Genomic DNA, 27,274 nt, shown 5'->3' with positions numbered 1-27,274 from the left:
TATTGTATTAAAAGATTTTTCAAATAGATGAGTCTTTAAAAGCGATTTAAATGACTCAATAGAGCTAGCTTCCTTAATATTGAGGGGAAGAGCATTCCATAGCTTAGGTCCTGCAACAGAAAATGCTCTGTCTCCTCTGGTTCTCAGTCTAGATCTAGGACAGTCTAGAAGTCGCTGGTCATTTGACCTAAGTGCTCTGATTGGGGTGTGCATAATCAGCAAATCCGCTAAATAAGACGGTGCTAATCCATTTAAAGATTTAAAAACAAATAAAATCTTAAAATGGATTCTGAAAGCAACAGGCAACCAGTGGAGGGACGACAGTACCGGAGTAATATGATCAAACCGTTTTTTCCCTGTCAACAGGCGAGCGGCTGCGTTTTGTACTAACTGTAAACGGTGAATAGACGACTGATCTAAGCCATAGTATAAAGAGTTACAGTAGTCCAAGCGATTTGTAATGAGGGCATGTACAACTTTTTCTAGTTGACTTTGCGGCAGGTACAGCTTCACTTTCCCCAACAGTCTAAGCTGAAAAAAGCTTGTTTTAACTACTGAACTAATTTGTTTCTCTAATTTAAAAGAACTATCAATAATGACTCCAAGATTTTTTACAGATGGGCTGTAATTAGGGAGTAATGGGCCTATAGCCCTGTTTAAACCTGAGATATCCGGCTTCCCAAAAATTATAATTTCAGTTTTTTTGTCATTTAAATGTAAGAAATTTAGTGACATCCAATCTTTTATTTCACCCAGACAGTTACTCAGTGCTTCAATAGAATTGGTTTTAGGGGCGTGGCAAGATGGCGGCCATGGTGGATGTTATTTTTTAGCTGCGAAAGCCTTGGGGTGTTTCTTTCCAAATAGTCGTGAAGGGAGAAATATATTAACAAAATTTTATAGACTATGCTGCATGTATTTTACGTTGGATTATTATAGACGATAGATTTTGGAATCGTTCCCCCTCACTTGTTGGATATTGATTTCCTCTCAAGAAATGAAGCCGAGTACTATCAACAGCTCTGGTGGTGCCATTAAACGAAAAGAGAAGACTGCTTCTAAAGCATCGATATCGGTGGAGACAAAGAAAAGTCAAGAAGAAAGGATAAGCAGTGACATTGAGATGGCAGATCACTTGTAGGCTACTCCATCGAGAAAGATATTCAGCATATGCCAGATGAGTTTGACACGCCAGAAAAACCTCGCTCCAAAAAAAAAGAAAGACGAACCGTCGCTTCTTGAGATGCAAGAGAATATTGTAACTCTTTTATCCAAGAAAATTAATGAGAGTTCGGGCCACCTGGAGAATTTGATTCGGGAAAATACACTCAGCATCGGAACTTTGAAAAAGTCAATTGACTTCGCGCTGAATGAAGTTAAAGACTTGAAAGACGAAATGAAAGTGGTGAAAGAATTCACTAAATCGCACGAGCAGAAAGTTGCTGAGCTTGAACGAAAAGTTAATGAAGCAGAAAGATATCGGAGAAGATGGAACTTGAGGCTCCACGGTGTTCCCGAGAAAGCGGATGAAAATCTCAAGCATCAGGTGATTGGAATTTGCGGCTCAGTTGCTCCAGAGTTAAAGGAGAGATGCCAGGTTGATGTGGACATTGTTCATAGACTGGGTCGGAAAGAACAAGGAAGAAGCACAAGAGTGACGATAATTCAGTTCACGAACAGGTCTACTCGGGATCTACTCTGGAAAAGAGCGAAGAACTGTGAATTCCTTCAAGCACAGCGGTTACGGTTTACAGAAGACTTGACGGCGTTGGACGTGGAGAGAAGAAAGCTCCTGTGGCCTATATATGGTGAAGGATGCCAGAGAGAAAGGTCGCAAAGCTTATTTTGTGGGGAGTAGAGCCTTTGATGATGGCGTTGAAATTTTCCCCAAATAAAGGTTTGGTTCTGATGGTCTCTGACCTAATAATTCAATTGAGGATTTGTGAAGTGAATGAGAATGGTCGAGGGGGAGTAAAAAATAAAAATAAAAAATAAAAAAGTAAGTAAAATACAAAGTAATTTCCCAGGTAAAATTATAAACGGATAAGGAATTTGCACCCTTTGAGTTACATATACCTTAGCTCTTAAGAGTTTTTCTTTCTTTCTTCTGTAGTTGTGTTCATTAAAAGTTCATGTCGTTATCTTTTTGTTCCTTTAATGTGAGGGGTATTCGAGATTTAACAAAACGAAAGGCTGTTTTTTTTGTATTGCAAGAGATTTAATGTAGATTTTTATTTCTTACAAGAGACTCATGCTTGTTCTTCAGATGTGAATTTTTGGAAATCTCAGTGGGGCAGCGAAATTTGGCATTCTTTTGGAAGTAATCACTCAGCAGGAGTTGCAATTTTAAAAGGTTCATTTAAAGGTAAAATTGTTAATAGCAAAGTCCACAATGGAGGGAGATGGATAATCCTAACGGTATCCATTGATGGTAAAATGTTTTTGTTAGGTACTGTATATGCCTCAAATATAAAAAAAATATAATGCTGATTTGTTCTCTGAAATTGAAAATGAGATAAGCAAAATAAGGAAAAGATTTCATGATATTGAAATTATTCTAGGTGGGGACTTCAATACTGTCCCAAATGTTAAGATGGATAGAATTCCTATTCCAATTAAATCACCTACAAGTGATTCAGAGCTATCAATATTTTGTGAAAATGTAAGGGTAATTGATATATGGAGATATAAATACCCACATTTGAAAGAGTACACGTGGAGTAATAGGGATAAATCTAAACAGTCAAGAATTGATTTTTGGTTAATTTCTAGTTCATTAGAACAAAATACAAACAGAGAATCAAATGAACCATCAATATTGTCTGATCACAAAATGATTTATCTTCTCATTAAAATGAATAACGAAACATCATATAAAAGCTCTAAAACTTATTGGAAGTTTAATAATAGATTATTAGAAATTGATAGTTTTCAACATGAAATTAAGAAAATAATACAAACATATTGGAATAAAGCTAAGCGTACAAATTTATACTGTCAAAATTGGGAGCTCATGAAGTTTCAGATTAGAATTAGTGCAATTGATAAAGGCAAAGAAGTTGCGAAGTCTAATAAATTAAAGGAAGACGAAATTATTAAAGCTATTTGTAATATTACTAATAATGACAGTGATGGGAATTCTAATTTGTTAATTAATTTGCAGGCTGAGTTAGATAAATTATATATAATCAAGGCAAAAGGTTCATTTGTTAGATCACGAAGACGTTGGTTGGAGGAAGGAGAAACTAATTCCAGATACTTTTATAATTTGGAGAAAAGGAATGGAGAATATACATCTATTAGAAAGCTTAATATTAATGGCCATGAAACACAGGACCCTATTATTATTTCAAAGTATGTATCCGATTTTTATGGTAAATTATATTCCAGCAATACATATTCTGTAGACAAAATAGATGATTTTTTAAAACCCCTTAAACAAAATATAGCTTGTATTGAGGAAGATTTTAAAGCTCTTTGTGATAAGGAGGTATCCATTTTAGAGATAAGAACAGCTATAAAAAAACTTAAATTTAACAAGTCCCCCGGTAATGATGGCTTAACTGCAGAATTTTTTAAAACATTTCAAGATGATCTAGTTGAATTTCTGTTAATGGTCTTTAAAGAATCTATTGATCAGGAAGCTTTGCCACCCTCCATGACACAAGGTCTAATATCCTTAATTCCAAAGCCTGATAAAGACCTATTGTCACTAGATAATTGGCGACCTATTACATTAATTAATAATGATAGTAAAATTATTGCTTCCATATTTGCTGAAAGGTTAAAGTTAGGATTAGAATTTATTATTGATGAGGGGCAGTCAGGATTTATAAAAGGACATATTTGTAATAATTTTAGACTTGTATTAGATCTTATAGATTATAATGAAATTATTAATGATAATAGTTTTATTCTGTTTGTCGATTTTTACAAGGCCTTCGATACAATTGAACATGACTTTATTTTTAAAACTCTTAAATTTTTCGGTTTTGGGGACAAATTTCAAAAAGTAATTAGAACCCTATATAATAAGATTAATAGCTCTGTAAAATTGGCATATGGAACTTCTCATAGATTCGAAATTAAAAGGGGTATTCGACAGGGCTGCCCTATTAGTCCATTACTTTTTTTGTTGGTTACACAAATTATGGCCATTCATATTAAGAAGGACAATTTTCGTGGTATTAAAATAGAGGATACAGAAATTAAATGCACACAATTAGCTGATGACACTACTCTTTTTTTAAGAGATTATACTGAAGTTGGAAAAGCAATAAAATGTTTGCAGTTATTTTCATCTGTATCTGGTCTTTCCCTAAATATTAATAAGTGTGAGCTTATGGCTCTAGGTTCATGTGACTTTACCACAATATGCAATATTCCTGTGAAAGAAGTTGTCAAATATTTAGGTATTAAGATATCAAAAAATAAGGAAGTCAGGAATGAGTTAAACTTTACTCCTATCATTCAATCATTTGAAAAGAAATTGAACTCTTGGCTAATGAGAGATATCTCTTTAACTGGTCGTGTGTTATTGGTTAAAGCTGAAGGTTTATCCAGGTTGGTTTATAATGCTCAAGTGTTAGAGGTACCCCCCTTGCTAATTAAAATGATAGACACTAAACTCTTTAAATTTATTTGGAGGAACAAATCACATTATATTAAAAAAGTTGAAGGAGGATTGAATGTTTTGGATTTTAAGACCTCTAATATGATATTTAAAATAAAATGGCTTCAAAATGGCTTCAAAATTATTTAAAATATAAGCAAAGTATATGGTATACGGTACCTAATTTTATATTTCAAAAAGTAGGTGGTATAGAATTTATACTAAAATGTGATTATGATGTTAACAAAATACCTGTTAAACTTGCAAGTTTCCACAAACAAGCATTACTTTCATGGACTCTTATGTATAGTCATAATTTTTCCCCCCATAAATGTACCATATGGAACAACAGATGTATAAGGGTTAGAAACAAGTCAATATTTTTTGAAAATTGGTTTGAAAAGGGAATTATTTGGGTTAAGCAGTTGATAAAAAATGATGGTGTTTTATACAATTATAATGAGTTTGTTCATATTTATAACTTTTCAGTTGATCCTGTCCAATATTCTTTGGTTTTACATGCAATTCCCAAGGAAATTTTGAGATTATTAGAAGGTCATAACAATTGTTCTCTGCAACAGTAGAAGAATTTACCTCTTGTATTAAGTTGCAGGGTAAAGATTTCACAAGTTCTGGATGTAATAATATTTACAATCTAATGATACAATCTAAATGTATACTTGCTGTTACTACTCACTGGAATTTTTTATTTAAATCAAGTAAACCGTCAAGTACAAAATGACAATGTTCATTTGTCTTTGTTATATTTAACTATGCTTGCGTTATTAAACTGTTTTCATTACAATGGTAAAGTGTTAATTTCCTTCTTTGATGCAAATATGCTGACTACACAAACCCATCTCTATCGGTTCGCCACCATTATCGTTCAAACAACTGGTTCTTTTCGTTCACGAACGACATGTACCAGTTCGTTCACGAGAAGATCTCTCTCTCGTTCAGACTCAAAACAAAAGCAACTCGGTCACAGTCAGTGAAGGGCGTATTCGTTCACTACATCCAACAAATCACATGCTCCGTCACATCTCATACTCGAACGCTATTGGCTTGAGGTTTAGTCATTCTTGACAGGTTGAAAACACAGAGCTATCCAGTTCACTGAGCTGCGCATGCGCTGCAATAGCGCCGCGCGGCGGTGGAGGGAGGAATTTCAGTGAACGAGAAATATGAGTCAATGGATTACGTGAACGAGAACGATTCGTTCACCTAAAAGATTCGTTCAAAAAGAACGATTCGTTCACGAACGTAACATCACTACCCTCACACTACTGATTAGGGAAACTCACCGGCACCGCAGCTTGTAAAACGCGCTCACGTGCTATGATTGGCTGAAAGCGTTCACTGAGACTAACATGTGACTCCTGCACAAAGATATGAATGAAGGGTGTGTCCAGGTGACTGGGAAAAATAGAACCATAGAATTTTACTATTTATATTTTACATTAATTTTATTAATTAATTTTACTATTATTCTTTATATTTACCCTGGGTTACATCTTCACAATGAATATTACACCCATTACCCATGAAAAATACTACTACTCAATACATCATGTTTAATATAATCTGGCCTCTATTAATCACCAAAAATCGCAATGAGCTCTGTGTTTTGGTTTCTTTCGATAATAAACAAAGTGTCATCTTACAAATTCATCACGAAATTCACACTCTCACCGTGAACACTGGCACGTACGCCACAGGATGTGTCCCACCCATCCTCTACTCCTCTTCACAAATGACTGTTCCCTTAACTTATTCATCCTAGCAAATCATTACTTCTTTGCATGACATCTGGACTTAATAAATCCTTATCTTGAGCTAAATAAGCAAGAGCATTCAGTACAATCTGAATATTTTACACTAGACTGCGCGAACGTGTTGTTGTATGAACGAGCCTATGATTGAATCTGGAAATAAAGCAAAATAACAGAGAAATAATCCTCAGTTGCCATGTCCGTAATTTATAGCAAAACATCTAGCATTAATATTCTCACTTTCAAAAACACACAGTAAGCAAAATACAGATAATAAATACATGATTCTGTCGAATTTAAGGTGATCATCATAGCTATTACAAAATGAACCAAGAAGAGAGGATAACGCTTGTCTTACCATGGCAGAGCAGGAAAGTGAAAGCAACAGCTGTGACGACCATCATCTCAATAGCTGTGACCCAATGTGCAGCATGCTCCGAAGACCGGTATTTAAAGGGCGATCGCGTCAAGGGGGCGCGACGAAGGATGATCCAATTCAACCAATAGGGTCTGCGCAGAGCCCTCTGGTCTGCGTGACCTGCGTGACCCTAGGTGTGTTCGACATCGGCTGCGGCTGGATGTAACCGATCGGCGAGAGTAGCCGCGTGCAGGCGGGGAGGAGCTGCAAACAGAGACGTGAAGTCGGACACTTTCTGGTTCCCGTGGTGACCGCTCACGTGGTGTTTGCATACTTTACCACAGCTGAAGTGAAATAAATGCAATATTTGCCAAATAATGTTTCAGAGACATTTTCATTCAATACTTTATGTAGGCTACTGCTTCACACAGCGTCTGTTTGAACCATAGACTGTAAAAAAAGATGGACGACGCCCCTTCGCTCTCTTCCATTGATGAGAACTGAAGCCGCCAGAGTCCCGATATGGCGCTGACATATTGGAACTTGAGTCTGCGCAGTAGCGATCTCGGGACCAGACCTGCGCAGTAGTGAGCAGGAAGTAAAGCCGCGAAATCAACGCTCCGCCCTCACTCTCGCAGAATGCACTCAGGGAGAGTGGATTCTGCACACTTCTGCACACGACAAGAGGCTTGTTAAAATAAAGTAAATACAATCTCCTCAGTCCTCCGAAGATCCCGAAAAAAATGTCCGTTGGTGCTTCAGTGACTACTTCGCTCAGAGAACCTGTTAATCACAGCTGTCAATCATGACGTTACACCACCGCATCACGTAACTAACTAAAAAATAACTTATTTTTGAAACAGACACTTGAACTTGCATCAGCGTGATAAAAACGACAGCAAATGAAAGAAACCACCTTTAGAAAAAAGATATTTGAAGTGTAATTTAATTGTTTAGTTGGTCTCGCGTCCCGTTGAATAACACGGGGAGGCGGGGCTTATGACCTATACTAGGACCAGTCACTGGGGGGCGATCGAGACGTTTTGGCTTCACTTTTCAGGGCTTGTGCGGCACGCTTGGTTTGAACAAGAATAAAGTTCAACATAAGCTTGGCTACTATCAATGAAGTGGAGTCTACGTTTTTTAATCAGTTTTATTTTGATAAACATGACACAATATAACATCGCAACTACATGAAAAGAGTGTTTACTGTTATAAAAAACTGATTTGTGAGCTTTAGAGGAACTAAAGGTGTTTGAATAAACACGCAACACATGTGATCGTTGTCATGCAATGGATCTGGCCAATCGTAGAACAGCTGTGTCGTCATCAGCATAGACATGTATAGAAAGGCTAGATGGCTCAAGGCGGAGTCAGCTGTGTCGTCACTTGGCGGCCATCTTAGGTCAGGAGACTGCGCTGCTGCTCCCTGCTGCTGTGGACGGAAGGTGAGTGACATACGCCAACTAAAATGCTCGTAACTTGCTGAAATCTGGACGGATTTACAAACGGTTTGGTTTCTTACAAACGTTATTAACGTGGCTATAATTCTGAATGCTTAAACATTTTGAACATAATTATTCATATGTATGCAGTATAATAGCTACATCTCTGACGTTTATAACAAACCAAACCGTTTGAAAATCGGTTGAAAATTGAGCAAGTTATGGTTATTTAAAAGTACATGCACCATGTTATGAGTGAGCGAGCATCCTGTCGTAAGATGGCCGCCGTGTGCGGATGTCGAGCTCCATTGGCCAGCAGCGCGGACGAGACATCTAGCCTTTATATGATATCTATGGTCATCAGCCCTTGTGCAGCCGCTCTTGAGAAGCTGCGCTGGCTGAGTTCTCCGGCTACTCTCGAATCGCTCTCGCGGTACTTTGATGGCATACGTCACAGTCACGTGGCGTCGGTGCTGGATCAAGTCGGACAAAATTTCTAACCGGCATGCACTGCTTCAAGTCAGCCGCCGATCGGTCTGCGCAGAGCTACATGAAGTCGAACAAGCCTCCTGTCTATGGCGTGATCAGACCAAAGCTAGTGATGTGACATTTGAACCGAGGCGTCGATTCGAGGCTTGTGTTGTTAACGTGAAAATCACGTGACTAATGACAAACGAGGCCAGAGAATAGGCTTGTTTGAGATGCGCCTTGCCTCGCCTGAAGTGTAGTCGAGAGTAGGCGGCTGCAGTGAGAGGAGGAGTGAAAAAAGCGCAGGCAAGCCGGACAGTTCTCTCTTCTCGTAGTGCAGAGCCGGCCCTAGACCTTTGGGGGCCCTATGCAAAATTTGGTTGGAGGCCCCTTTGATCATTTTAAGACCTAAAGAAAAGCAATGACTACCTAATAACTATACGGTACATATTATTATTATATCTACTATGTTTGATGTCTAAAAGAAAAAAAATTATGATACCACTGACTGAGCTGAGTGGCAGTGCAAGACTGAACACACACTGAGGAACTTGCTGAATAAAAAGACTGATAAAGTGATTTTCACTGACCAAATATAATTTATTTGACAACAGAGTTTGAGTCACAAACTACAGCATATATATATATATAATTTAAATTAAATAGAGCAAATAGAATAACATTTAAATAAAATATTATATAATATAATAAATAGAACATTCAAATGTTTGAATTTTTCAAATAAACAAAACAATAACATCTAAAACACCACAAACAAGATCAATAGTAACAACAATAATAATAAAAACAATAAGAATAAGGTAACATTTCAATAGAACTATTCAAATCCAAACTTATTTAGTACTTATGTATTTGTGTGCGTCTCCTTGGGAAAAAGTAAGTCTATTTCTAGGTTAAACTAAAACACATAACTTACCAACATTGTTAGCTTCTTGAGTGACATGACTGTGTTGTGAACTAGGAATATATGTGGTTGATGGAGCTGCAATGACATAAAGAAAATAATTATTTTATTATTTTATAAGAATTAATTTTTAAAATGCAGAAGGTTATCATTTTACAAGGTGCTTTGTTTACTGGTAGCATGTAACTTAACGTTAACGTTACTTTAAAAGTGCTCCTGGACATAAGGAATAAATTAATGTTAACGTTAGCCCTTTAGTGTAGAAGCCAAACTGGGTTATCCATACAAGTATCGGAAAATTAGGCTTACATACCTTTATCTTCTTGTTTCTTCTCTTCTTCCAGTCTCTTCTTTTGACGTTTTTCATGGCCAGAAAGATGTTTTCTTTTCTTGTCAGACATCGTCAACGTCGGAGTCACTGTCTGTCTGACTGACCGACCAAGCGAATCTTTTTTTTACAGTCTATGAGCGACAACGAGTGACATCATAGGGTCAAGACCACTGATCTATAGAATGTCATTATATAGATCAGTGGTCAAGACTCGCGGTCGCGGGAAAATTGCCAATCGCCATAATAAATAAATAAATAACTACTATGCTTATGATGCCAGATAAAGAGCGCTGTAGGCCCATTTCTTTTTATTTATTTATGTTACTTTTGATGTGTGCTTTTTTTTTTTCACCCACTAGCTAGCAGTGACTCTAGGGGGCCCTCTGCTGGTCGCGGGGCCCTTTGCAATTGCAAAGGTCGTTTAGTGGCTGGGCCGGCTCTGTCGTAGTGGATCTGACACCTGCGAGATCAAAGATGGATATCGCGGAATTCACCGGATTCACGCTCGTGCACAGTGTTGCTAATAAACTGGATGGAATTTAAGTTCTGTTGCTTTTATATGAAAATAAATATAACGAAGACACCCAAAGTAGCCTACTTATTTAATTCCATTCCAAATACATGTTTATCAATCTTTTTTTCTTTAATAGCCTACAGATATGTGTTTTTTTTGTTGTTGTTGTTTTTTAATAAAAAATAAATTGCATAACCCATAGAGATCGCACTGTTAGATAGTTTGGGAATATTCACACATAACGTATACACATAAAACATGATATCAGAGTTTTAAAATAAAACATTATAAAAGAGAACAATACATCACGGTTGTTTAAACCAATGAACATTAAGCTGTGTCGTCAGCAAGTCGTTTCCCATCATGCTTTTGATCAGCGCAGTCGGTGGAGAGCAACTGCGCTCGACTGCAGAATCCGACAGGTGTGCCTTGCGCTCGCGAGAGATTTTTGACATACGTCAGCATGACATCAGAGCAAGGCGGACCGCACGAGAGGCATCCAGCTGCAGCCCCGCAGACTCACTTCTTGCTAGACACCAGTGGCTGGACACCAGTGGATGGACAGCAGACGTCATTTCCGTATCGTCATTCACTTTTCAAATTGACGTCATTTCCGTATCGTCATTCACTTTTCAAATTTGACGCGCCATGCAGATGTCAGCGGTAAGAAAAAATAATAAACTGTCGATGATTTATAGGTCATGTCAGAATTCAAATGCACAAACTAGCTAGTTAAAAAAAATCGTCTTGTTTTCAAGGTACTGTGTCGTGTTTTTTAAAGGTATTAGTGAACTCTGTTGAGCTAGGTTGCTACAATAGATTTTCCAATTAAATCGTTCTTTGAGTTGTATGATTTAATATTGTAAATACGTTTTTTTTCTTCACTTGGATGTGTGAAGATTGTACCATTTGTACCATGTGTAATTTCCAATAAATATTGCAAAACCATGTAATGAGGTTGGTCTGGATTGTTTGGTAAATTGTCTGATCATGTGAATCTACGTATATTTTAAAAACAGAAGTGGTTACATTTACACAAAAAAAAAAAAAAAATAAGAATTGAATATCCAAATGGGCAAGGCAAAAAACTGTGGTCAATTAACATGTACAAGTCTGTTGTATTGACAAAACGTTATAGTCCATTGATCTATAGGCTGAATTTAAGTCACAAAAAATAGTGATATGATCTGAACAATATATATTTTCAAGGTGGTTCTTGTGAATGCAGTTTGCATGAATTATTGATGTTATAATATTAAGTATATTATTGAGAATTGTTTTATGTAAAGAGATATGATAAAGATCATATTTCAATTTGCACACAGCTTTTATATTATATATTTTAAGTCATAAAAGTAAAATGACAATATGGAAAAGACGTGTGCAATTAAGCCTGCAAAGAATGCTGTCATCCACTGGTGAAAACAGAAAATAAATATGCTGTCTATCCAGAGGTGAAAATATAAAATAAATATATGTATATCCAGAGGTGAAAATATACAATAAATATACTGTCCATCCAGAGGTGAGAACTAAATATGCTGTCTATCCAGAGGTGAAAATATAAAATAAATATATGTCAATCCAAAGGTGAAAATAGGAAATAAAATTGCTGTGAAATGCGATAGCAGCGAAACGGAAATGACGGAGAAAACGGAAATGACGTAGGGTGTCCATCCACTGGTGTCCAGCCAGTGGTGTTTAGCCGGAGGTGAGTCTGCGGGGCTGCAGCTGGATGCTATTGGACCGCACTTGGACACATTTCTAACCAGCATGCATCTCGCGCTGATCACCGGTGATCGATTCTGCGCAGATTTTGCTCATCTCAAACAAGCCTAATGTCTAATAGGAAGAGAATTGGCACTCTCTGCTTGCTTCCGGTTTCTGGACTGGCTGCAGTAACGCGTCTCTGTCCATGCGGGGGCGCTCCGCAGGCGAGTGCAGAATGAATGGAGGTCTATGGCGAAAAACCATCAAAATCCACTTTTCTCAGGATATAATTTTATGTCTAGTAATTTGAATATTGTATTCGAAAGGAGATGCAGAGAAGTTACACATTGCTGGGTGTTAAATTTTTTAGAGTCACTTATTTGGTTTAAAAAGTCTTTTAACATGTCAATGACGTCAGAATGCTGACGTCATTAGCAGAATACATACAACCGGCGTAGCGTCATAGAACGTCTCTGAAAAGGTTCACGCCCACTTTAGGGGAAAACAATCCGGTGAGCGCCATACACAGTAACGGATTGAGGACGTGTACTAATCCTTACAAACATGTAATTTGTATTTAAACATTGTTTTTCACACAGTAGGCTACCTCTATTATGTATTTGTATTTAATTATTTTTTTCCACACAGTATTTTTTATTTTATTTTAAATACATTTCCATGTATTTATGCCCATCTGCCTGCCATCATCATCAATATCTTGCTGTTATGGAAATATCATGAATTACGGATAATGCTGTCGAAAGCTAAATCAGGCGAGTTGTATAGCTGGACAGAAAAGTGCACTCAGTATCTACTCTAAATATAAAGACACAATATTATACATTTAAAGATGTTTACTTAGTAAACCTTAGTAAAATCATTCACTAGCTACCTGGTGACTCGATGAGGTACGAGTAAATGTCCGGGTAAACCACTGGGTCTGGGTGGGGTTGATGGGCCAATTTGACGCTGGTAGAATGAAACGGGATGTTTTTAAGTTGCCCAAATTAAGTTTATAAATGTATCGGTCACGCTCTATGGAAGGCAGGGTGGACATATAATTACTCGACATATTTCATCTAAGTGATTTCTGAAGTTATGCACGTCTGCCGGCTGTGTACGGACGTTGTTTTGTGCCGCTATTTTGTATTGAAGTCTATGGGAAGTCTGGCTTGTTTTCCCCTAAAAAGGGGCGGTTACAAAATTGACAGTGAAGTTCCCGGATGTGCCGGTTGTATGTATGCTAGCGTGTTATATGGGCAACAACAACTCAACCTGTAAGAGACCGAAAAGAAATAAGTACTCGTTCATTCAACTTTCGACCTATAACCCATGTTGAACTTGCAAAACCTACAATAAAATCTGAGATTTCTCAACGGCAATCGGGTGAAAGAGACACATTTAGCCGTTTAGCCCCATAGACTCCCATTCAGTCTGCACTCGCCCGCGATCACCTCCAGTGGAATTCTAACGGAACTGCAACCAAGATCGATACCATGGGGCTAATAGGAAGTGCCAAGGCTCTCCGTAGACGGGCTCTGACGAGGCCTCGGTTTGTGTGGATACGTCATCGGTTCGATCTGAGTGTCGCTTCCGGATAAAAGGCGGTTCGAAACTCGCGCCACCTTGTGGGTGTTGTCAGCAGTAGGCCTAGTAGAAGCATAGTAAGTGTCAGAGAGTCAGAGAGTTAGATAACTATCATTGTCGTTATTGTGTCAAATGTGAGGGCTGTATATTATTACATTATCAGTTTAGAATAGTTATAGTATATTATTATTATAGTAGGCCTATATATATTATAGTCTTTTTATATTAATTAGATAAGATTATTTGGATTGCTCTGTATTTTTGCATCTGGACTGGACTGCTTTTTGATTTGTATTGCCCTTTTGGATTTGTTTGCTTTTTGTGACTCTTCCTTTTTCCTGGTAATGGAGACAGCTAGAAAAAGGGAATCCTCCCCTGTCTGGGCTCAACAGAAGCATCAGGATCCTCATTTGTACCTCTGCCATTTTTACGTTCCCCTGCATCCTCTGTTCCTTGTGAAAGGATCTTTTCCAAGGCTAGAGAGATTTTGTCCAAGAAGAGGAATCGTCTAAACCCCACACTTGAAATAATTCTGTTTCTCAATAAAAAGAAGGATAGTTCCTTCCGGACTATTCTGTTGCAGTTTACTTTAATCTGTTATCTATAATCTGCTAAATGAATAAATGTACTTTATTACACTCCCTCTAACATAAGCAAGTGCACCCAACAGTGTAACTGTTGTTGTTCATACTGTCCCTTCCAAACAATTTATGAATAATTAATTAACTGTGTGTGTGACTGCACAAGTAAATTCAGACAGAGAAAGATACATATTTTATATTATACACAGTAGTGGACAAATGTCTGATCATGTCTTTTTATTATTGCAAATGAAAGGTTACAGAAATCAACAGTGAGTACAAAATAAATAAATATTTTTATTTATAAAAATATTTTTATAAAATATACATTTAAATATAAACATACAAATAAATATAAATATTTATTTGTATATTTACATTACAAATAAATATTTTTATTTATAAAAGTATTTTTTATAAAAAAATATATATTTTATAAAATTAGGGAGGGAGACACTTCAGAATTAATTAATTTGTCTGCTATTTCTTTGCACAGTAGCTAGGTGTCACTAGTGAGCAATGCTGAATGAAGCTTCGAGTAATGAACCTTTGGCTGAAGCAATGTGCTGCGAGGTCTCAGTGGTTCAGGAAGCCTCATTTTGCCATCACTAACCAAAGCCCGTCTACAGAAAGCCTGGGGCCGGTTTCACAAAGATAGACTTTGACTATGGCTTAGATATAGTAGATAGTCAGACTTCAGATAGACATCTAAATCAGACCGTTGCACAAAGCACTTAAGACTCTGACTATCTTAAGTAGGACTACACTGCAATGCATTCTGGGTAAAATAAGACACTTTTCAAAACAAAAAACATGGTGGATCGAGTAAGCGCATTCAACCGCTCAGTGCAGTTTACCCCAGCGGAAAATATGTGTTTGTTGGAGGAGTATAAATGACGGGAGTATGTTTTTATGTTTCCACTGTTCGATCGCGCCCGTGCCATCTCTCTCTCTGACAAACACACACACACATTCCAGCATTGCAATCTTGACATCGCAGCCTGTTATGACCTAAGTTAGCCTGGGGGTAAGGTGTCTAATTTTTTTGGTCTAAATTAAGTCAGTCTTTATTTTTGTGAAACAGTCTAACTTGCATTAGACTGTCTATAAGCAAATTTTAGACTTGTCTAACATTATAGACCGGTCTAAAATAGCTTTGTGAAACCGGCCCCTGTTCACTCCAACGCTATTGGTTGTAGTTCCAATCAGAGTTCCACTGGGGGCGATCGCCATGAGTGCAGAATGAATGGGAGTCAATGGGGCTAGACGGCTAAATGTGTCTCTTTCACCCGATTGCCGTTGAGAAATCTCAGATTTGATTGTAGGTTTTGCAAGTTCAACATGGGTTATAGGTCGAAAGTTGAATGAACGAGTACTTATGTCCTTTCGATTTTGTACAGGTTGAGTTGTTGTTGCCCATAACACGCTAGCATTTTGCTAATGAACGCTGATTAGTCAGTGAAGGACTGATTACGACCAGAGATACCGCTTGATAGCTTGATGGCATCGTGGCATCCGAAGCGGGACCAGAAACAAACAAAACAAAAACTCTAATAGCACGTGTATTTACCTGTGTCAGCTGTGTTGTCGATGCCTCAAGAGAATAGAAAGTGCAGAGCGCGAAAGCACCAAAGCGACTGAATGATTGCCGTAAAGCAGTATCTCTGGTCGTACGATTTGTATGACGTCATTGACATTTTGAAAGACTTTTTAAAGCAAATAAGTGACTCTAAAAAATCTAACACCAAGCAATGTGTAATTTCTTTGCATCTCCTTTCGAAAATAACATTCAAATTACTAGACACAAAATTATATCCTGAGAAAAGTGGATTTTGAGCGGTATTGCTCCATAGACCTCCATTCATTATGCACTCGTCATGTGAGCGCCCTCATATGGAACAAGAGTGGAACTGCAACCGGAAGTTTATCGAGTGGCACTTCTCCCCATAGATATCACATATAAACGCTTATGATATCTATGCTTCTCCCCTCTGACCAGATCTTCTTCTTCTTCTCTTATTTAATAGCGGTAAAAATAAAAATTTAAATAGTGCCTTCCTGGTGATTCTTATCTCCCCTCTCTCTCCATCTGATCCCAGTATCCCTACCAGATTCCACTCCCGCCCTGCCTCCTGAACCTTATCTTTAAACACCCGTCTTTCCACCTCATTCAGTGTGCAGTAGGCTACAATATTACATGTTCTACATTTTCTTTAACCCCACAGTTTTCATAATTGTCACTATTCCTCTTCCCCATTAAAAACAGTGTGCCATTCAGCCCTGTATGATCCACCCTGAGTCTAGTCATTACAATTTCCTCTCTCCTGGTCTTTTCCATGTTTCCATACTGACTAATTTTTTGTATTTTATAATATCTCCTTCCTTTCCTGTCTTCCTCCCACAATTTCTGCCATAAAGTCCTTTTTTCTTAACTACCGCTTTTCCTTCACCTTTTCCTAGTGGAATTGTAACTGTAATTACCTTTAGTAATGCCTCTTTAGCCAGTTTGTCTGCTATCTCGTTCCCTTTTACCCCCTCATGTGCTGGCACCCAACAAAACTGAATATCTATGCCACCCCGATGTAATCGTAGCAAACTATTATAAAGTTCTATTAGTAGGTCTTCTCTGACTGATGTCATTGACTGTATGCTTTTTATGATCGCTAAACAGTCTGTGCACAGTACCACCCTATCAGGTCTGACCTCTTCAACCCACTGTAGTGCAATAATGGCTGCCACTATTTCTGCTGTATATACAGATAACCGATCAGATAGTCTTTTGGAGAGATTTATTTTAAATTTTGGGATATGAACTCCAACTCCCACATATTCCTGTTTGTTCTTGGATTCATCTGTGTAAATCTTTAAATAATTATAATAACTATTTCTCATGTAAATGCTTGTTTTAACTCCCACTTCCTCCGTTCTCCATTCTCTTTTCTTTTCCAGGATATTAATATCGACCTTTACTTCTGGAAAAAGCCATGGTGATACATTACTAACTGGATTGGCTGTGGTGAAATTTAAGGCTTCTATTTCATATTTCCTCACTCTTTTTTCCCTTGTCCATCCAAACCCAAGCCCCTGAAACTTGGGAATATTAAAAATATTCCTGTATTGTTTCTTTTGTTGGGTTTTCTTTCCCACTTCCTTTTAATCTAATCCAATACGCCAATGCTAGTTTCTCTCTTCTTAACTCCTTAACAGTGGTATATGTCCTGCTTCTATGCGTATTGCATTAATGGGGGTTGTCTTCAGAGCTCCGATGCATACACGTAAAGCTCTATACTGTAATCTATTAATTTTTTCCAATATTGTTTTTGCCGCTGCTCCATACACTACACAACCATAATCTATTGATGACCTCAGGCATGCCCTATAGATGTTAATTAACGACTGTCTATCTGCACCCCAGTCACAGCTCTCAAAAGGTTTACACTTTTTTGCATTTAGTTTCCAAATGCTTTATGTATGTTTTCCATGTACACTTACTATCAAACCATAGTCCCAAAACTTAAATTCATTTGCTTTCACCATTGGCTGCTCATATAATATTAACTTTTCAGCCTGGCACTTACGCTTCTTTGTGAACATCATATAACAAGATTTGCTTGTCGACATCTTGAACCTCCACTATGACCACTTCTCTACTTTCCTAATCGCTTTCCTTATATTTATGACACATTCCTTCCTCTCATCCAAATGGCCCCATCATCCGCATATACTGCTGATTTGATGCATCCATCCAAGTTTGAGAAAATATCATTTATCATTATGTTGAACAGTACCGGGCTAATTGCGCTCCCCTGAGGAATACCACTGTCTACATCTAATTCCATAGACATCTCTGATCCAACCTTAACTTTAATTTTTCTACCTGTTAAAAAGTCCATAATCCAATTATACAATCTTCCTCCAATACCCAGTACTTAGTTTAATAAGCAGTCCTTCCCTCCACATGGTATCATAAGCCTTTTCGATGTCAAAATACACTATTATCTTTATTTAGCAATGTGGCACGCTTCCATAAGATCTGGTTTTAAAAGATCTTGCCAGCAGTACAAAGACTTCCTCAACAGTAGAAGACTGAAGCGCCATACCAATCGTCATTCTTGACGCTAAGGGCCTGAATGAAATGAAATGAATGAATATATTTCACGAGTTCACACTTACATAGGCCTATAAGTAAATAGAGCAAAGGTTATGCGAATTTGGCGTGCTCTCTGGGGGAGGCTCCGAGCTCTGCATTTGGCCAGAACCCAGAGGGTTCCCCAAAAAGCAAATGAAAGCGTCTTACTGAAATAAGCGCCATTGTCCATTGACATTCTGGCTTTAGAATTATGATTTTTCAAAATCAAACAGATCAAAAATAATAATACAATAAAATGATGTGTACCCAGGAAAATGTTTACCTCTGATGTATTGTATTTTGTTTATCACATTCATCAATGATATTTGATGAGTAAGAATCCATTTTGAGCTATGACTCTTATTTGACTGTTTAATACATCAGTTTTGATGGATTGATTAGGTACTTTTTTTATATAGTGTAAAGCAGTTTTGTCTTAAGAGGAAGTCAGACTGTGAGGTTCATCATAACAGCAGGACAGGAAGAAGCTTTTCACCTGCAAACTGAACACAGATCAAACAAATGCCACCATACAAGATGTTGTCCATCCAACAGATCAAACCATGTTTCTAAAGAAACCTGACCGCAGCAGTTTCAGTTTGACTCGATAGATGAGCTGCTAGAATCACACCTCAGTAAACATTGCACTGCCTGGCAGACAGTTTTATCTTTTCAGTCGTTTTTCCGTATACACAATTACTGATATATGGATAATTCAATTGAAATCAGTAAGATCTATTGTACCATAATTCAAGAGATTAATTTATATTCCACTGTTCTATTTTTATTAGTAGTAATTAATATATTTAGACAACCATATCTTTCAAACATAATCAATGTTAAATGATAAAGATGAAGATTATTTTCCATTTTTAGGAACAGTTAATATGAGAAGTCTACAGGACAGAAAACCAAACAATATATAGCCCACATTCAGAGCACATGCACGCATGAGGGTCTCTGTTGTGGGAGGATTCACACCCGGATGAGTGTTTTCAACATAAAGTCTTGTTAGAGCCGGCACTGAGTGGGTGAAGGAAATGTTTCACATGCTTGTTTTGTTCTGTTTGTGCTGGTGTCGTCTTGGTAAGTTATAAAGGCTTTTTTATGAGTAAAAAACTACAGTCTACTGATCAGATTAAACTATTTTTTGTCATGGAAACTAATTAAATGGCTAAATCATGGGAGAATAACTGAAATGTCTATGTCTATAATGAAAAAAACAACAACAAAAAAACACTGGAAGTGAATCCTCCATTGGGCAACTTTCATGTCTCAGGCAGTTTTTATTTGTTTTATTTTTTATTTTTAAATATATAAATTAACCCTTTTGTTTCCAGACAAAAGGAAATCCAACCCAGCTCTCTTAAAAATGATCATGAACAACCACAAAAGTAATTCATTGGTCAAAGCGCAGTTCATATTTAGTTTAAAATTGCAAGCTTTGCAAACCACCAGCCTTAATCTGATGTGTAAACTTTGCTTTGAAGGTGTTTTTGTTGTTTTGACAGATGAAGTGCAGTCGTTATCAGTGATGGAGGGAGATTCCGTCCTATTACGCACTGATTTTACTGAAATACAGGATGACGACAACATACTGTGGAAATATGGAGCTGAAAACTCTCTAATAGCTAAAATAAACGGAGAGAAACAAATTTTCTCCACATATAATGGCACTGATGGGAGATTCAGAGACAGACTGAAGCTGGACGATCAAACTGGATCTCTGACCATCACAAACACCACAACTGAACATGCTGGAGTTTATCAACTACTGATAATTGGAGCAAAATGGTCATCAAAAACATTCAATGTTTCTGTATATAGTGAGTAGAGTCACAATTTGTCAAAATGTTCATATATTATTGTATTATTAATAATTGATAAATTCATTAATAAAATAGAATTAATTAATTACTTAATTAATTAATTTTAGAGGGTTTTAAATCATCAGAAAAGGTTAGTAAGTGATTTTTTGTGTGTGTGTTTGTTTCTAAAGTAAAGTTAGCTCATATTGTCTTATGTCTTTTGGCTGTACTGTTGAAACAGTAATCTAAAGTTTACAGATTGGTTCCGTTCACTGAGTCTCACTGTGTAACCCACATTTTTGCTTTCTTTTTTTTAAATACAATTTTATAAATGTATACATTTTTGTGGTAATCAGAATTATGCCACAACTTTTATCGGTAAGCCCTGCTAACTCAGACAAACAAACAAACGGAGTTGCTAACTGTCTTACAAAGACAGCCCTTAGTGAAAAAACATTAAAAAACATTTAATACATTTTGGACACAGAAGAACCACCTCTCATCGAGGAGCATTCAAGTGGGACTTAAATATGCCATGAAGGGATATATGTATTTTTTTTAATAAATATGTTAGTTACAATATTAATTTGGAAGCGAGGGTTTACAGATCACAATGCATGCGGGAAAAGCCTCATGTTAAGGTCGTCACGATCACAGATGACAACATCCAGGATCATCATGTTCATATACCGCAGGGTAAGATTCAATTAATTTAGATTTAACCAGTTTGTAGACCAGTCTGTACATGACTTGAGATCAGTTATTAGGCTTGTATATCAGCATGGACTCACTAACTTTAATTGTAACTTAATGAGAGTATGAAAAACCTAAAAATGAACGTTTTCATCTTCATTGGGATCGGGGTTGAATCCTTAGGGAACCTGTCTGCATTGGATTAATGCACCAGGCAGATATTTTGCTCTGTCTTGTTTGGGTTTAGGAAATTGAATAAAATGAAATAAATTCCATTGCCCATCCTCTCAGGATACATGGAATCAGTGTTACAAGTACCCTACAGCATTTTACCATTTTTGTAGCATAAACACCATCAAACCGATGAGAGCATCGAATCTTCCCATGTTTCTCTATAGCACTGGAACCTAAAGTTGTCTGAGTTCTGGTCCCCGTGCAACTGATACTCAACTGCCGTTAGCTTACCTGCGTTCGAGGAGAAGGGCTTACCGATAGGTCATTTGCTTTAGATTGAGCAATACTGAACTCTGGATATTCCTTTATTATTTACATATACTGAAATGTGTATTTATTTTATAATTTGAAATGTCATGAAATATATTTCTGTTAATTCTCTCATATTTTCCAGCTCGTCTGCCTATTCCTGTCATCAGCAGAGATTGCTCTTCATCATCATCATCATGTTCAGTGCTGTGTTCAGTGTTGAATGTGTGTGATGCGACGCTCTCCTGGTACAAAGGAATCAGTGTATTGTCCAGCATCAGTGTGTGTGATCTCAGCATCAGTCTCTCTCTACCTCTGGAGGTGGAATATCAGGATAACAACACCTACAGCTGTGTGCTAAACAATCCCATCAGCAACCAGACCACACATCTGGACATCAACACACTCTGTCACACATGTGCAGGTACCACAGCACTGATGATATATGTGATTATTTACAGATTCACTCACAATAATGACTCTTTCCTCTCCTCATCCTCCAGTTTCAGTGTCTCTGAAAGTGTTGATCTCTGCTGGATCTCTGTGTATTGTTGTTATAGTCGTGATGTGCTGCATCTGCAAGAAATGTAAAAAAACAGGTCAGGAATTCAGTTATTACCTACAAATATTGACTGATCAAATGCATTTATATAATTATATCTGATTTGAATCAGATATACAGATTTCTATACAAGATTGCAAGCTCTGTTGTTTCAACGTGTCTGTATTATTGTTAATGCAGATCAGACCCGGCAGGAAGACAGAACTGATTCAGCTTTGTGTAAACCAACAACACGAAAACTGGTAAGATCCTTCATGACTGTATTACAAGAAGTTGTTGCAGACAGTTAATGTGATTGATGTTCTGTGTGCAGCATCAGACGGTCAGTGAACAGATGTGGGCGGTCAGCCTTGATCATTATTACCTTTAGTTTGGAGGAGAGGCTCTAAAAAGATGCTTTTTAAACATGTTTTTATGCTATTTTTTGTTGTGCATGTACTGTTTGCACGTCAGTGTAAATTCTAACATACGGTAGGACATATTTTCATTCTGCAGACCTTAAAAAAAATTAGTATACAGTAAATCAAAATTTGTTAGCACAGAAAAGTAGTGAATTTTTTTAAGTAACAGTAATATATTATTATACTTTAATGAGATAGCAATTGTCTCTTTTATTTAGAAGGCAGGAATTATTCCACCATATGGCGGGTTACATGTCGCCCACTCTTACTTGAACTTGAATTTGATATACTCCTCCTAGGGAATTTATCTTATCGTCACTAAAATGTGGACACACTTCCTGCTGCCAGTTGGTGGCGCTATGACTTTCACTCACAATAGTCACATCCATATGATCGGCCACTTACAACGAACACATAGCTGAAGTTTCATCAAAATCAGTCAATCTATGGAAAAGTTATAACACTCTTCCTTTTTCCATTTTCTCACCATGAATTCATTTCAACGCCACGGCCAAGCCGTTCGAGATATCAAAAATCCGTCCACTAAACTAATCCTCAATATCTTGAGTTCATGGCTGTGAGGGATAGACATACATCTCTTTAGTGGATTGTTCAGTTATTTAATGTGTTTTTTAATTGTTCTGCTTACGAAACACCGCAAAAACATCTTTCCAAGACATTTCAGTAGACAAAAAAACTCCATGATGTGGGAAATTATAAGTGATCTAGGAGCTTTATACAGGTTTTTACAGTGTATGCCTCTGGAAACACTGTTATCTATCCCTTGCAACCTCACTTTCATTCCTGTCTTGGCACTGCTCTGAATAAGGTCTATGGGCGCACAAATAGGCGCAAATGCATTTGCTATTTAAACAACTTGGCGCAGGACATGAAAATGATAACTGCGTCGGGCTGAAACTAGCAAAAAACACTTGCGTCGCGCCTGGCGCCAGATATATGTTTGGGCCTATATTGTTGTCATTGAGCCGGACAACTATCTTGGTTTGAATGTGGATTTTTTTTTTTAATCAGGCTCTGAATTTTCATCTCTTCTCCTCCTTGGAGATTCAAACAATTCACAACACACTCTCTGAACATGGTGGCAAGACATTGAAGATATTAAATTGTGAACGGATATTGGATATCTTAAATGGTGTTGCCATGTCTAGAGGTTTGAGTAATTCCAAAAAGGGAAACAGGAAAATTCTTAAATCTTAACATAATCCTCTTTACATTCACCCAGTTTAAATGCATATTTCCTGTCTTGCACAGTCTCCATAAAGCCTCCGTGGTGGCGGTGGCACTGGGGCTTGGGCCTGTCATCGCTGCATGCAGCTATATTAGTTTATAGTTAAAGAGCAGTAAGTGATTTCTGAGAAACGCTGTTGAAAGTGTATCAGACCTAGCAGCACAACACACTTGTAGCTAATTAGCAGGATGGGGGAGGAGAGAGAATGAGCCAATAAACAGCAGTGGGCATGTCCATTCATGATCGGGGAGGAGAGAGAATTAGCCAATCAGCAAGGGGTGTTGTTTGTTTGGAGCTGGTGCTGCTGGTGACTAACAACAAACTCTTGCTTATATATTGGCTACTCTTGTGTACTGTATCTTTTTTTTTTGTTCTTCCTTGTCGTGCGTTCACCATCTAAGCTGTATTTTTCACGAAGGATTACTTTGCTTCACTCCATCAGCTATGATAATCAGTAGGGTTGTATTGGTACGCAGAAGTCACGGTTTGGTACGTACCTCAGTTTTGCTGTTACAATTCGAGATCGGTACATTTACATGAGTTTTTGGTTGGTGCAGACTGTCACTTTTATTTCTGCCCTTTTTCTTGTTGTGGCAGTTAGGAAACAGCATTGCATTACCGCACCGGCCCCCTTTTGGATTAGAGTGTGGATCGCCTTTGACTGATTGTATTCGTCGTCTGACTGCATGCACTGAACAATGTTCATACTGCGAATGTTCGGGACTAATACATGTACTGTTACACCCCTAATAATGGCACATTTGCTCTTTAGAATTGTGTGTTCGTTCATTTGGGGGCGGAGCAATGAAGGGAGGGTGTTTGTTTGGATTGATTTCAAATATCAAAAGTGTTTCTCTGTTTCAAATAGTTAGATCCCAGTCCTGAAAAAATAATTTTACAGAATTTACAGAATAATACTAAGGTCTTGTTGTGAAGGTTGGTCTGCATTTAATATTCACTCTGATTATTTAAAAAAAAAAATTAAACAGGCTCCTGATCCAGATCCATAGGTTCCTGATTGAATTTGTGTTTCCTTTCAGAAATCCAAGACGGGTGCTGTGTATGAAAATGTCCCCAAAAAACGATGATTACTGTATCTACTGAAATTAATGTTCATGAGGGACAATACCTTACACCTTTTGGTGTTGCTCACATTCATTCTCTGCCAGGATGTTCTATTTTTAGTTTATCACATGCAAATGTATCTATATTTCATTATTAAGCTAATTTACTGCTTTTTTTTTTTTTTTTTTTTTAGCATGCTCTGCTGAACTCTGTCAAATGTTTCAAATGTATCAAATGGTAGGAGTGTCAAATGAGCACATCATTGCTCTCTAGTGACCAAAGCAGAAAATCACATCTCTGTAAAAATAGCACTTCCTTTATCTGATAAAATAAGTAGTATAAACACACATAGAGAAATATGTAATGTAATATATTTCTTATACTTTTTAAATATTTACGTTACAAATGTTTCATATTCTTAAGCTAGTTAACAAAAGCACAAGCACACTTGCATCATGTGGTGTTTTAAGAGACTCCACTGTTCTGAGGAATAAACAGCCATTATGTTTTTAAATATAGTCCTAATGGTGTTTGGCCAATCATCAACTGAACCACAGGCTCACATACCAGAAACCCTTTTAGATTCCAAAATAATAGAACATTAAAAACTAACAGATCTCCCCCAGTCCCTGTATTTAATATTGAGCAAAACACATGAAATAACACTTAATTTTCACATTTGCTCTCCTTTAACAGTCAGAAGCAAAGCATGCTGGGAACTAGAAATCTGTTGTAACTCATTGCGTGAATGTGTGTGTGTATATTATATGTGTGAACATACATTCACATTTATATGGGAACATGCATGTGTAATATATGTACACAATAAAGGATAAAACTTTGTGAATATTACATGTAATGCTATTTTTGTCTTCATTTATACATATTTTATAAGTGTTAATATATAGCTATACATGGTCATTGCATTTATTGCAGTATATTGAAAAATATAAGTTATTCCCATATATCTTTGTTCCGTAAGGGGATTCTGTACATTTTTACATATTCTTTTATGAGTAGCCTATATTGTGAATTCAGACATACTTCTCTTGTCACATACTGATTTTCACATACTGTATAGTAGGGAAGTATGCGATTTCGGATGCAGCCTTGGTGTGTGTTAACTTATGACAACCAAGACCTGAGGCCACCTGCACAGTTTCGGCACAGTGCCACCTAGTGGTCAGGAGATAAGAAAAACCTTTCTCTTTCCAAAAAAAAAACAAACAAAAAAAAAACAGTATTTAAAACCAGAATATAGGGGCTCATCTATTGAAACACATTAGGTTAAATACTTCAAGTGGATTACCAACAGGTATGTTTAAGGTTAGGGGTTGGTTAGGACAATATATCAATTACATTTTTACATTATTTACAACTAAATAATTACTGAAAGTAATAATAAAAATACAGAATTGAATAGTAATTGATATAAAATAGTATAAATTACTAACACACACACACACAATAAAATAGTGTCCTAGAAACGCTGTCCTAAAATGGCAGGAATACCCTACTCAACCGGGTTAACAATGCAGTGTGAATCAATATGATTCAGACATCTCAGGAATCATAGAGAGCATAAGAAACTCAAATATAAAATGTCAGAATGTCTTTGATTTACAAGGGTTTACAAAGGCCCTCTATTGGTCAAAGGTAGAGTTGTTATTCTTCCAAAAGTGAGGTCTTATTTTGACCCAAGATGGCGCTCTATGCAGCGGTATGAACAATTTGTTTAATGAAATGGCAATGGATCCAGGTTTGTGTGCTTAAATGGGTTTTATTTTTTGTCCCAGACAATGTCAAATATAAGATATGGAAATACATTTTAAGAAAGGGCAGGATTAATTTACACCAAGGTGGAGAACCTGTTCACATGAATGCTATATATTTGTCACATCAAAACATTAATTAAACATATTTGTATTTAAAATAATGGCTGAATCTGCTTGTTTTTTGTAAATGTTTGATGCAATCTGCTGGACATGAGGATGCTGATACTCACACAGATCAAGTAGTCGATGAGACTTGAACAGAGCCGAATAAAGCTGAAATCTGCTACGCTTCTGTCTAATTTCAACCCCTGAATCAGTGAGTCACAAACTGTGCATGTTTGATCATTTAACCGTTTAAAGGTCATGTGGTTTACATCAAGTGGATGTTTGATGTCATTTCCTCTAACTGCTCTGAACAGTTGCTGCTGTTCTTGTGCATTGTGAAGTCATTCAGATGGTGAAGGTTTCTAAGGTTCATTCCACTCATAACACTCAATTTATTTTACTCTACAGACAAAGTAATGTTCAGCTAAGTACAGATTGGTCACATTTATTCTCTGGCAGGTTTTTTTTTTTTTTTTTTTCTATGCTTACTTTTGCTCTTCATATCACAACTTTTGATTACGCTTATAAGTTCTGTGATGTCTGTGATTCAAAAATATCACAGCTCTCCAGAAACTCAGCTAAAATACTCTATTTGTTTAGCTTAACGTGCCATGGAAATGAGGCCCTTCACACACAAACTTTTTGCAACGTGTTTTCTCACACACAAGATGTTTGTCCAGCAAACAGATCAAACCACGTTT

The 27,274-nt window shown here is 37.1% G+C and overlaps 3 protein-coding genes across 3 annotated transcripts in view; 2 read left to right on the top strand and 1 right to left on the bottom strand.

Moving 5' to 3' along the window:
- The window catches only part of LOC307170521 (uncharacterized protein), a gene marked incomplete at its 3' end in the record, with an annotated part of 29,083 nt that extends 21,788 nt beyond the window's left edge, over window positions 1-7,295 (bottom strand). The window contains exon 1 of the mRNA XM_079891646.1: window positions 6,743-7,295. Within this exon, the coding sequence (XP_079747772.1) occupies window positions 6,743-6,788 (46 nt within the window). The 5' untranslated portion in view covers window positions 6,789-7,295. The remainder of the gene's footprint in view (window positions 1-6,742) is intronic.
- Window positions 1-27,274, top strand: part of LOC307169635 (SLAM family member 5-like) — a gene marked incomplete at both ends in the record, with an annotated part of 281,304 nt that overhangs the window by 248,728 nt on the left and 5,302 nt on the right. The window lies entirely within an intron of this gene.
- Window positions 19,461-25,546, top strand: LOC307169873 (uncharacterized protein). The gene is made up of 6 exons (XM_079890756.1): window positions 19,461-19,518; window positions 19,944-20,258; window positions 21,562-21,840; window positions 21,920-22,015; window positions 22,159-22,220; window positions 24,669-25,546. The coding sequence occupies exons 1-6, from the start codon at window positions 19,473-19,475 to the stop codon at window positions 24,714-24,716; spliced, it is 846 nt and encodes a 281-aa protein (XP_079746882.1). The 5' UTR covers window positions 19,461-19,472; the 3' UTR covers window positions 24,717-25,546.

Source organism: Squalius cephalus (assembly GCF_949319135.1).
Source record: "Squalius cephalus genome assembly, chromosome: 13".
In the NCBI taxonomy this organism is placed as follows: Eukaryota; Metazoa; Chordata; class Actinopteri; order Cypriniformes; family Leuciscidae; genus Squalius; species Squalius cephalus.
This window is presented reverse-complemented; position numbering and strand designations above follow the sequence as displayed.

What these genes read in the sequence shown, in the direction of transcription:
- LOC307169873 (XM_079890756.1), top strand. Translation starts at nt 19,473, where the DNA reads ATGTTTCACATGCTTGTTTTGTTCTGTTTGTGCTGGTGTCGTCTTG. An exon ending in TTTGTGCTGGTGTCGTCTTG is followed by an intron (nt 19,519 to 19,943) that starts GTAAGTTATAAA and finishes TTGTTTTGACAG; the next exon opens with ATGAAGTGCAGTCGTTATCA. An exon ending in ACTCTGTCACACATGTGCAG is followed by an intron (nt 21,841 to 21,919) that starts GTACCACAGCAC and finishes CTCATCCTCCAG; the next exon opens with TTTCAGTGTCTCTGAAAGTG.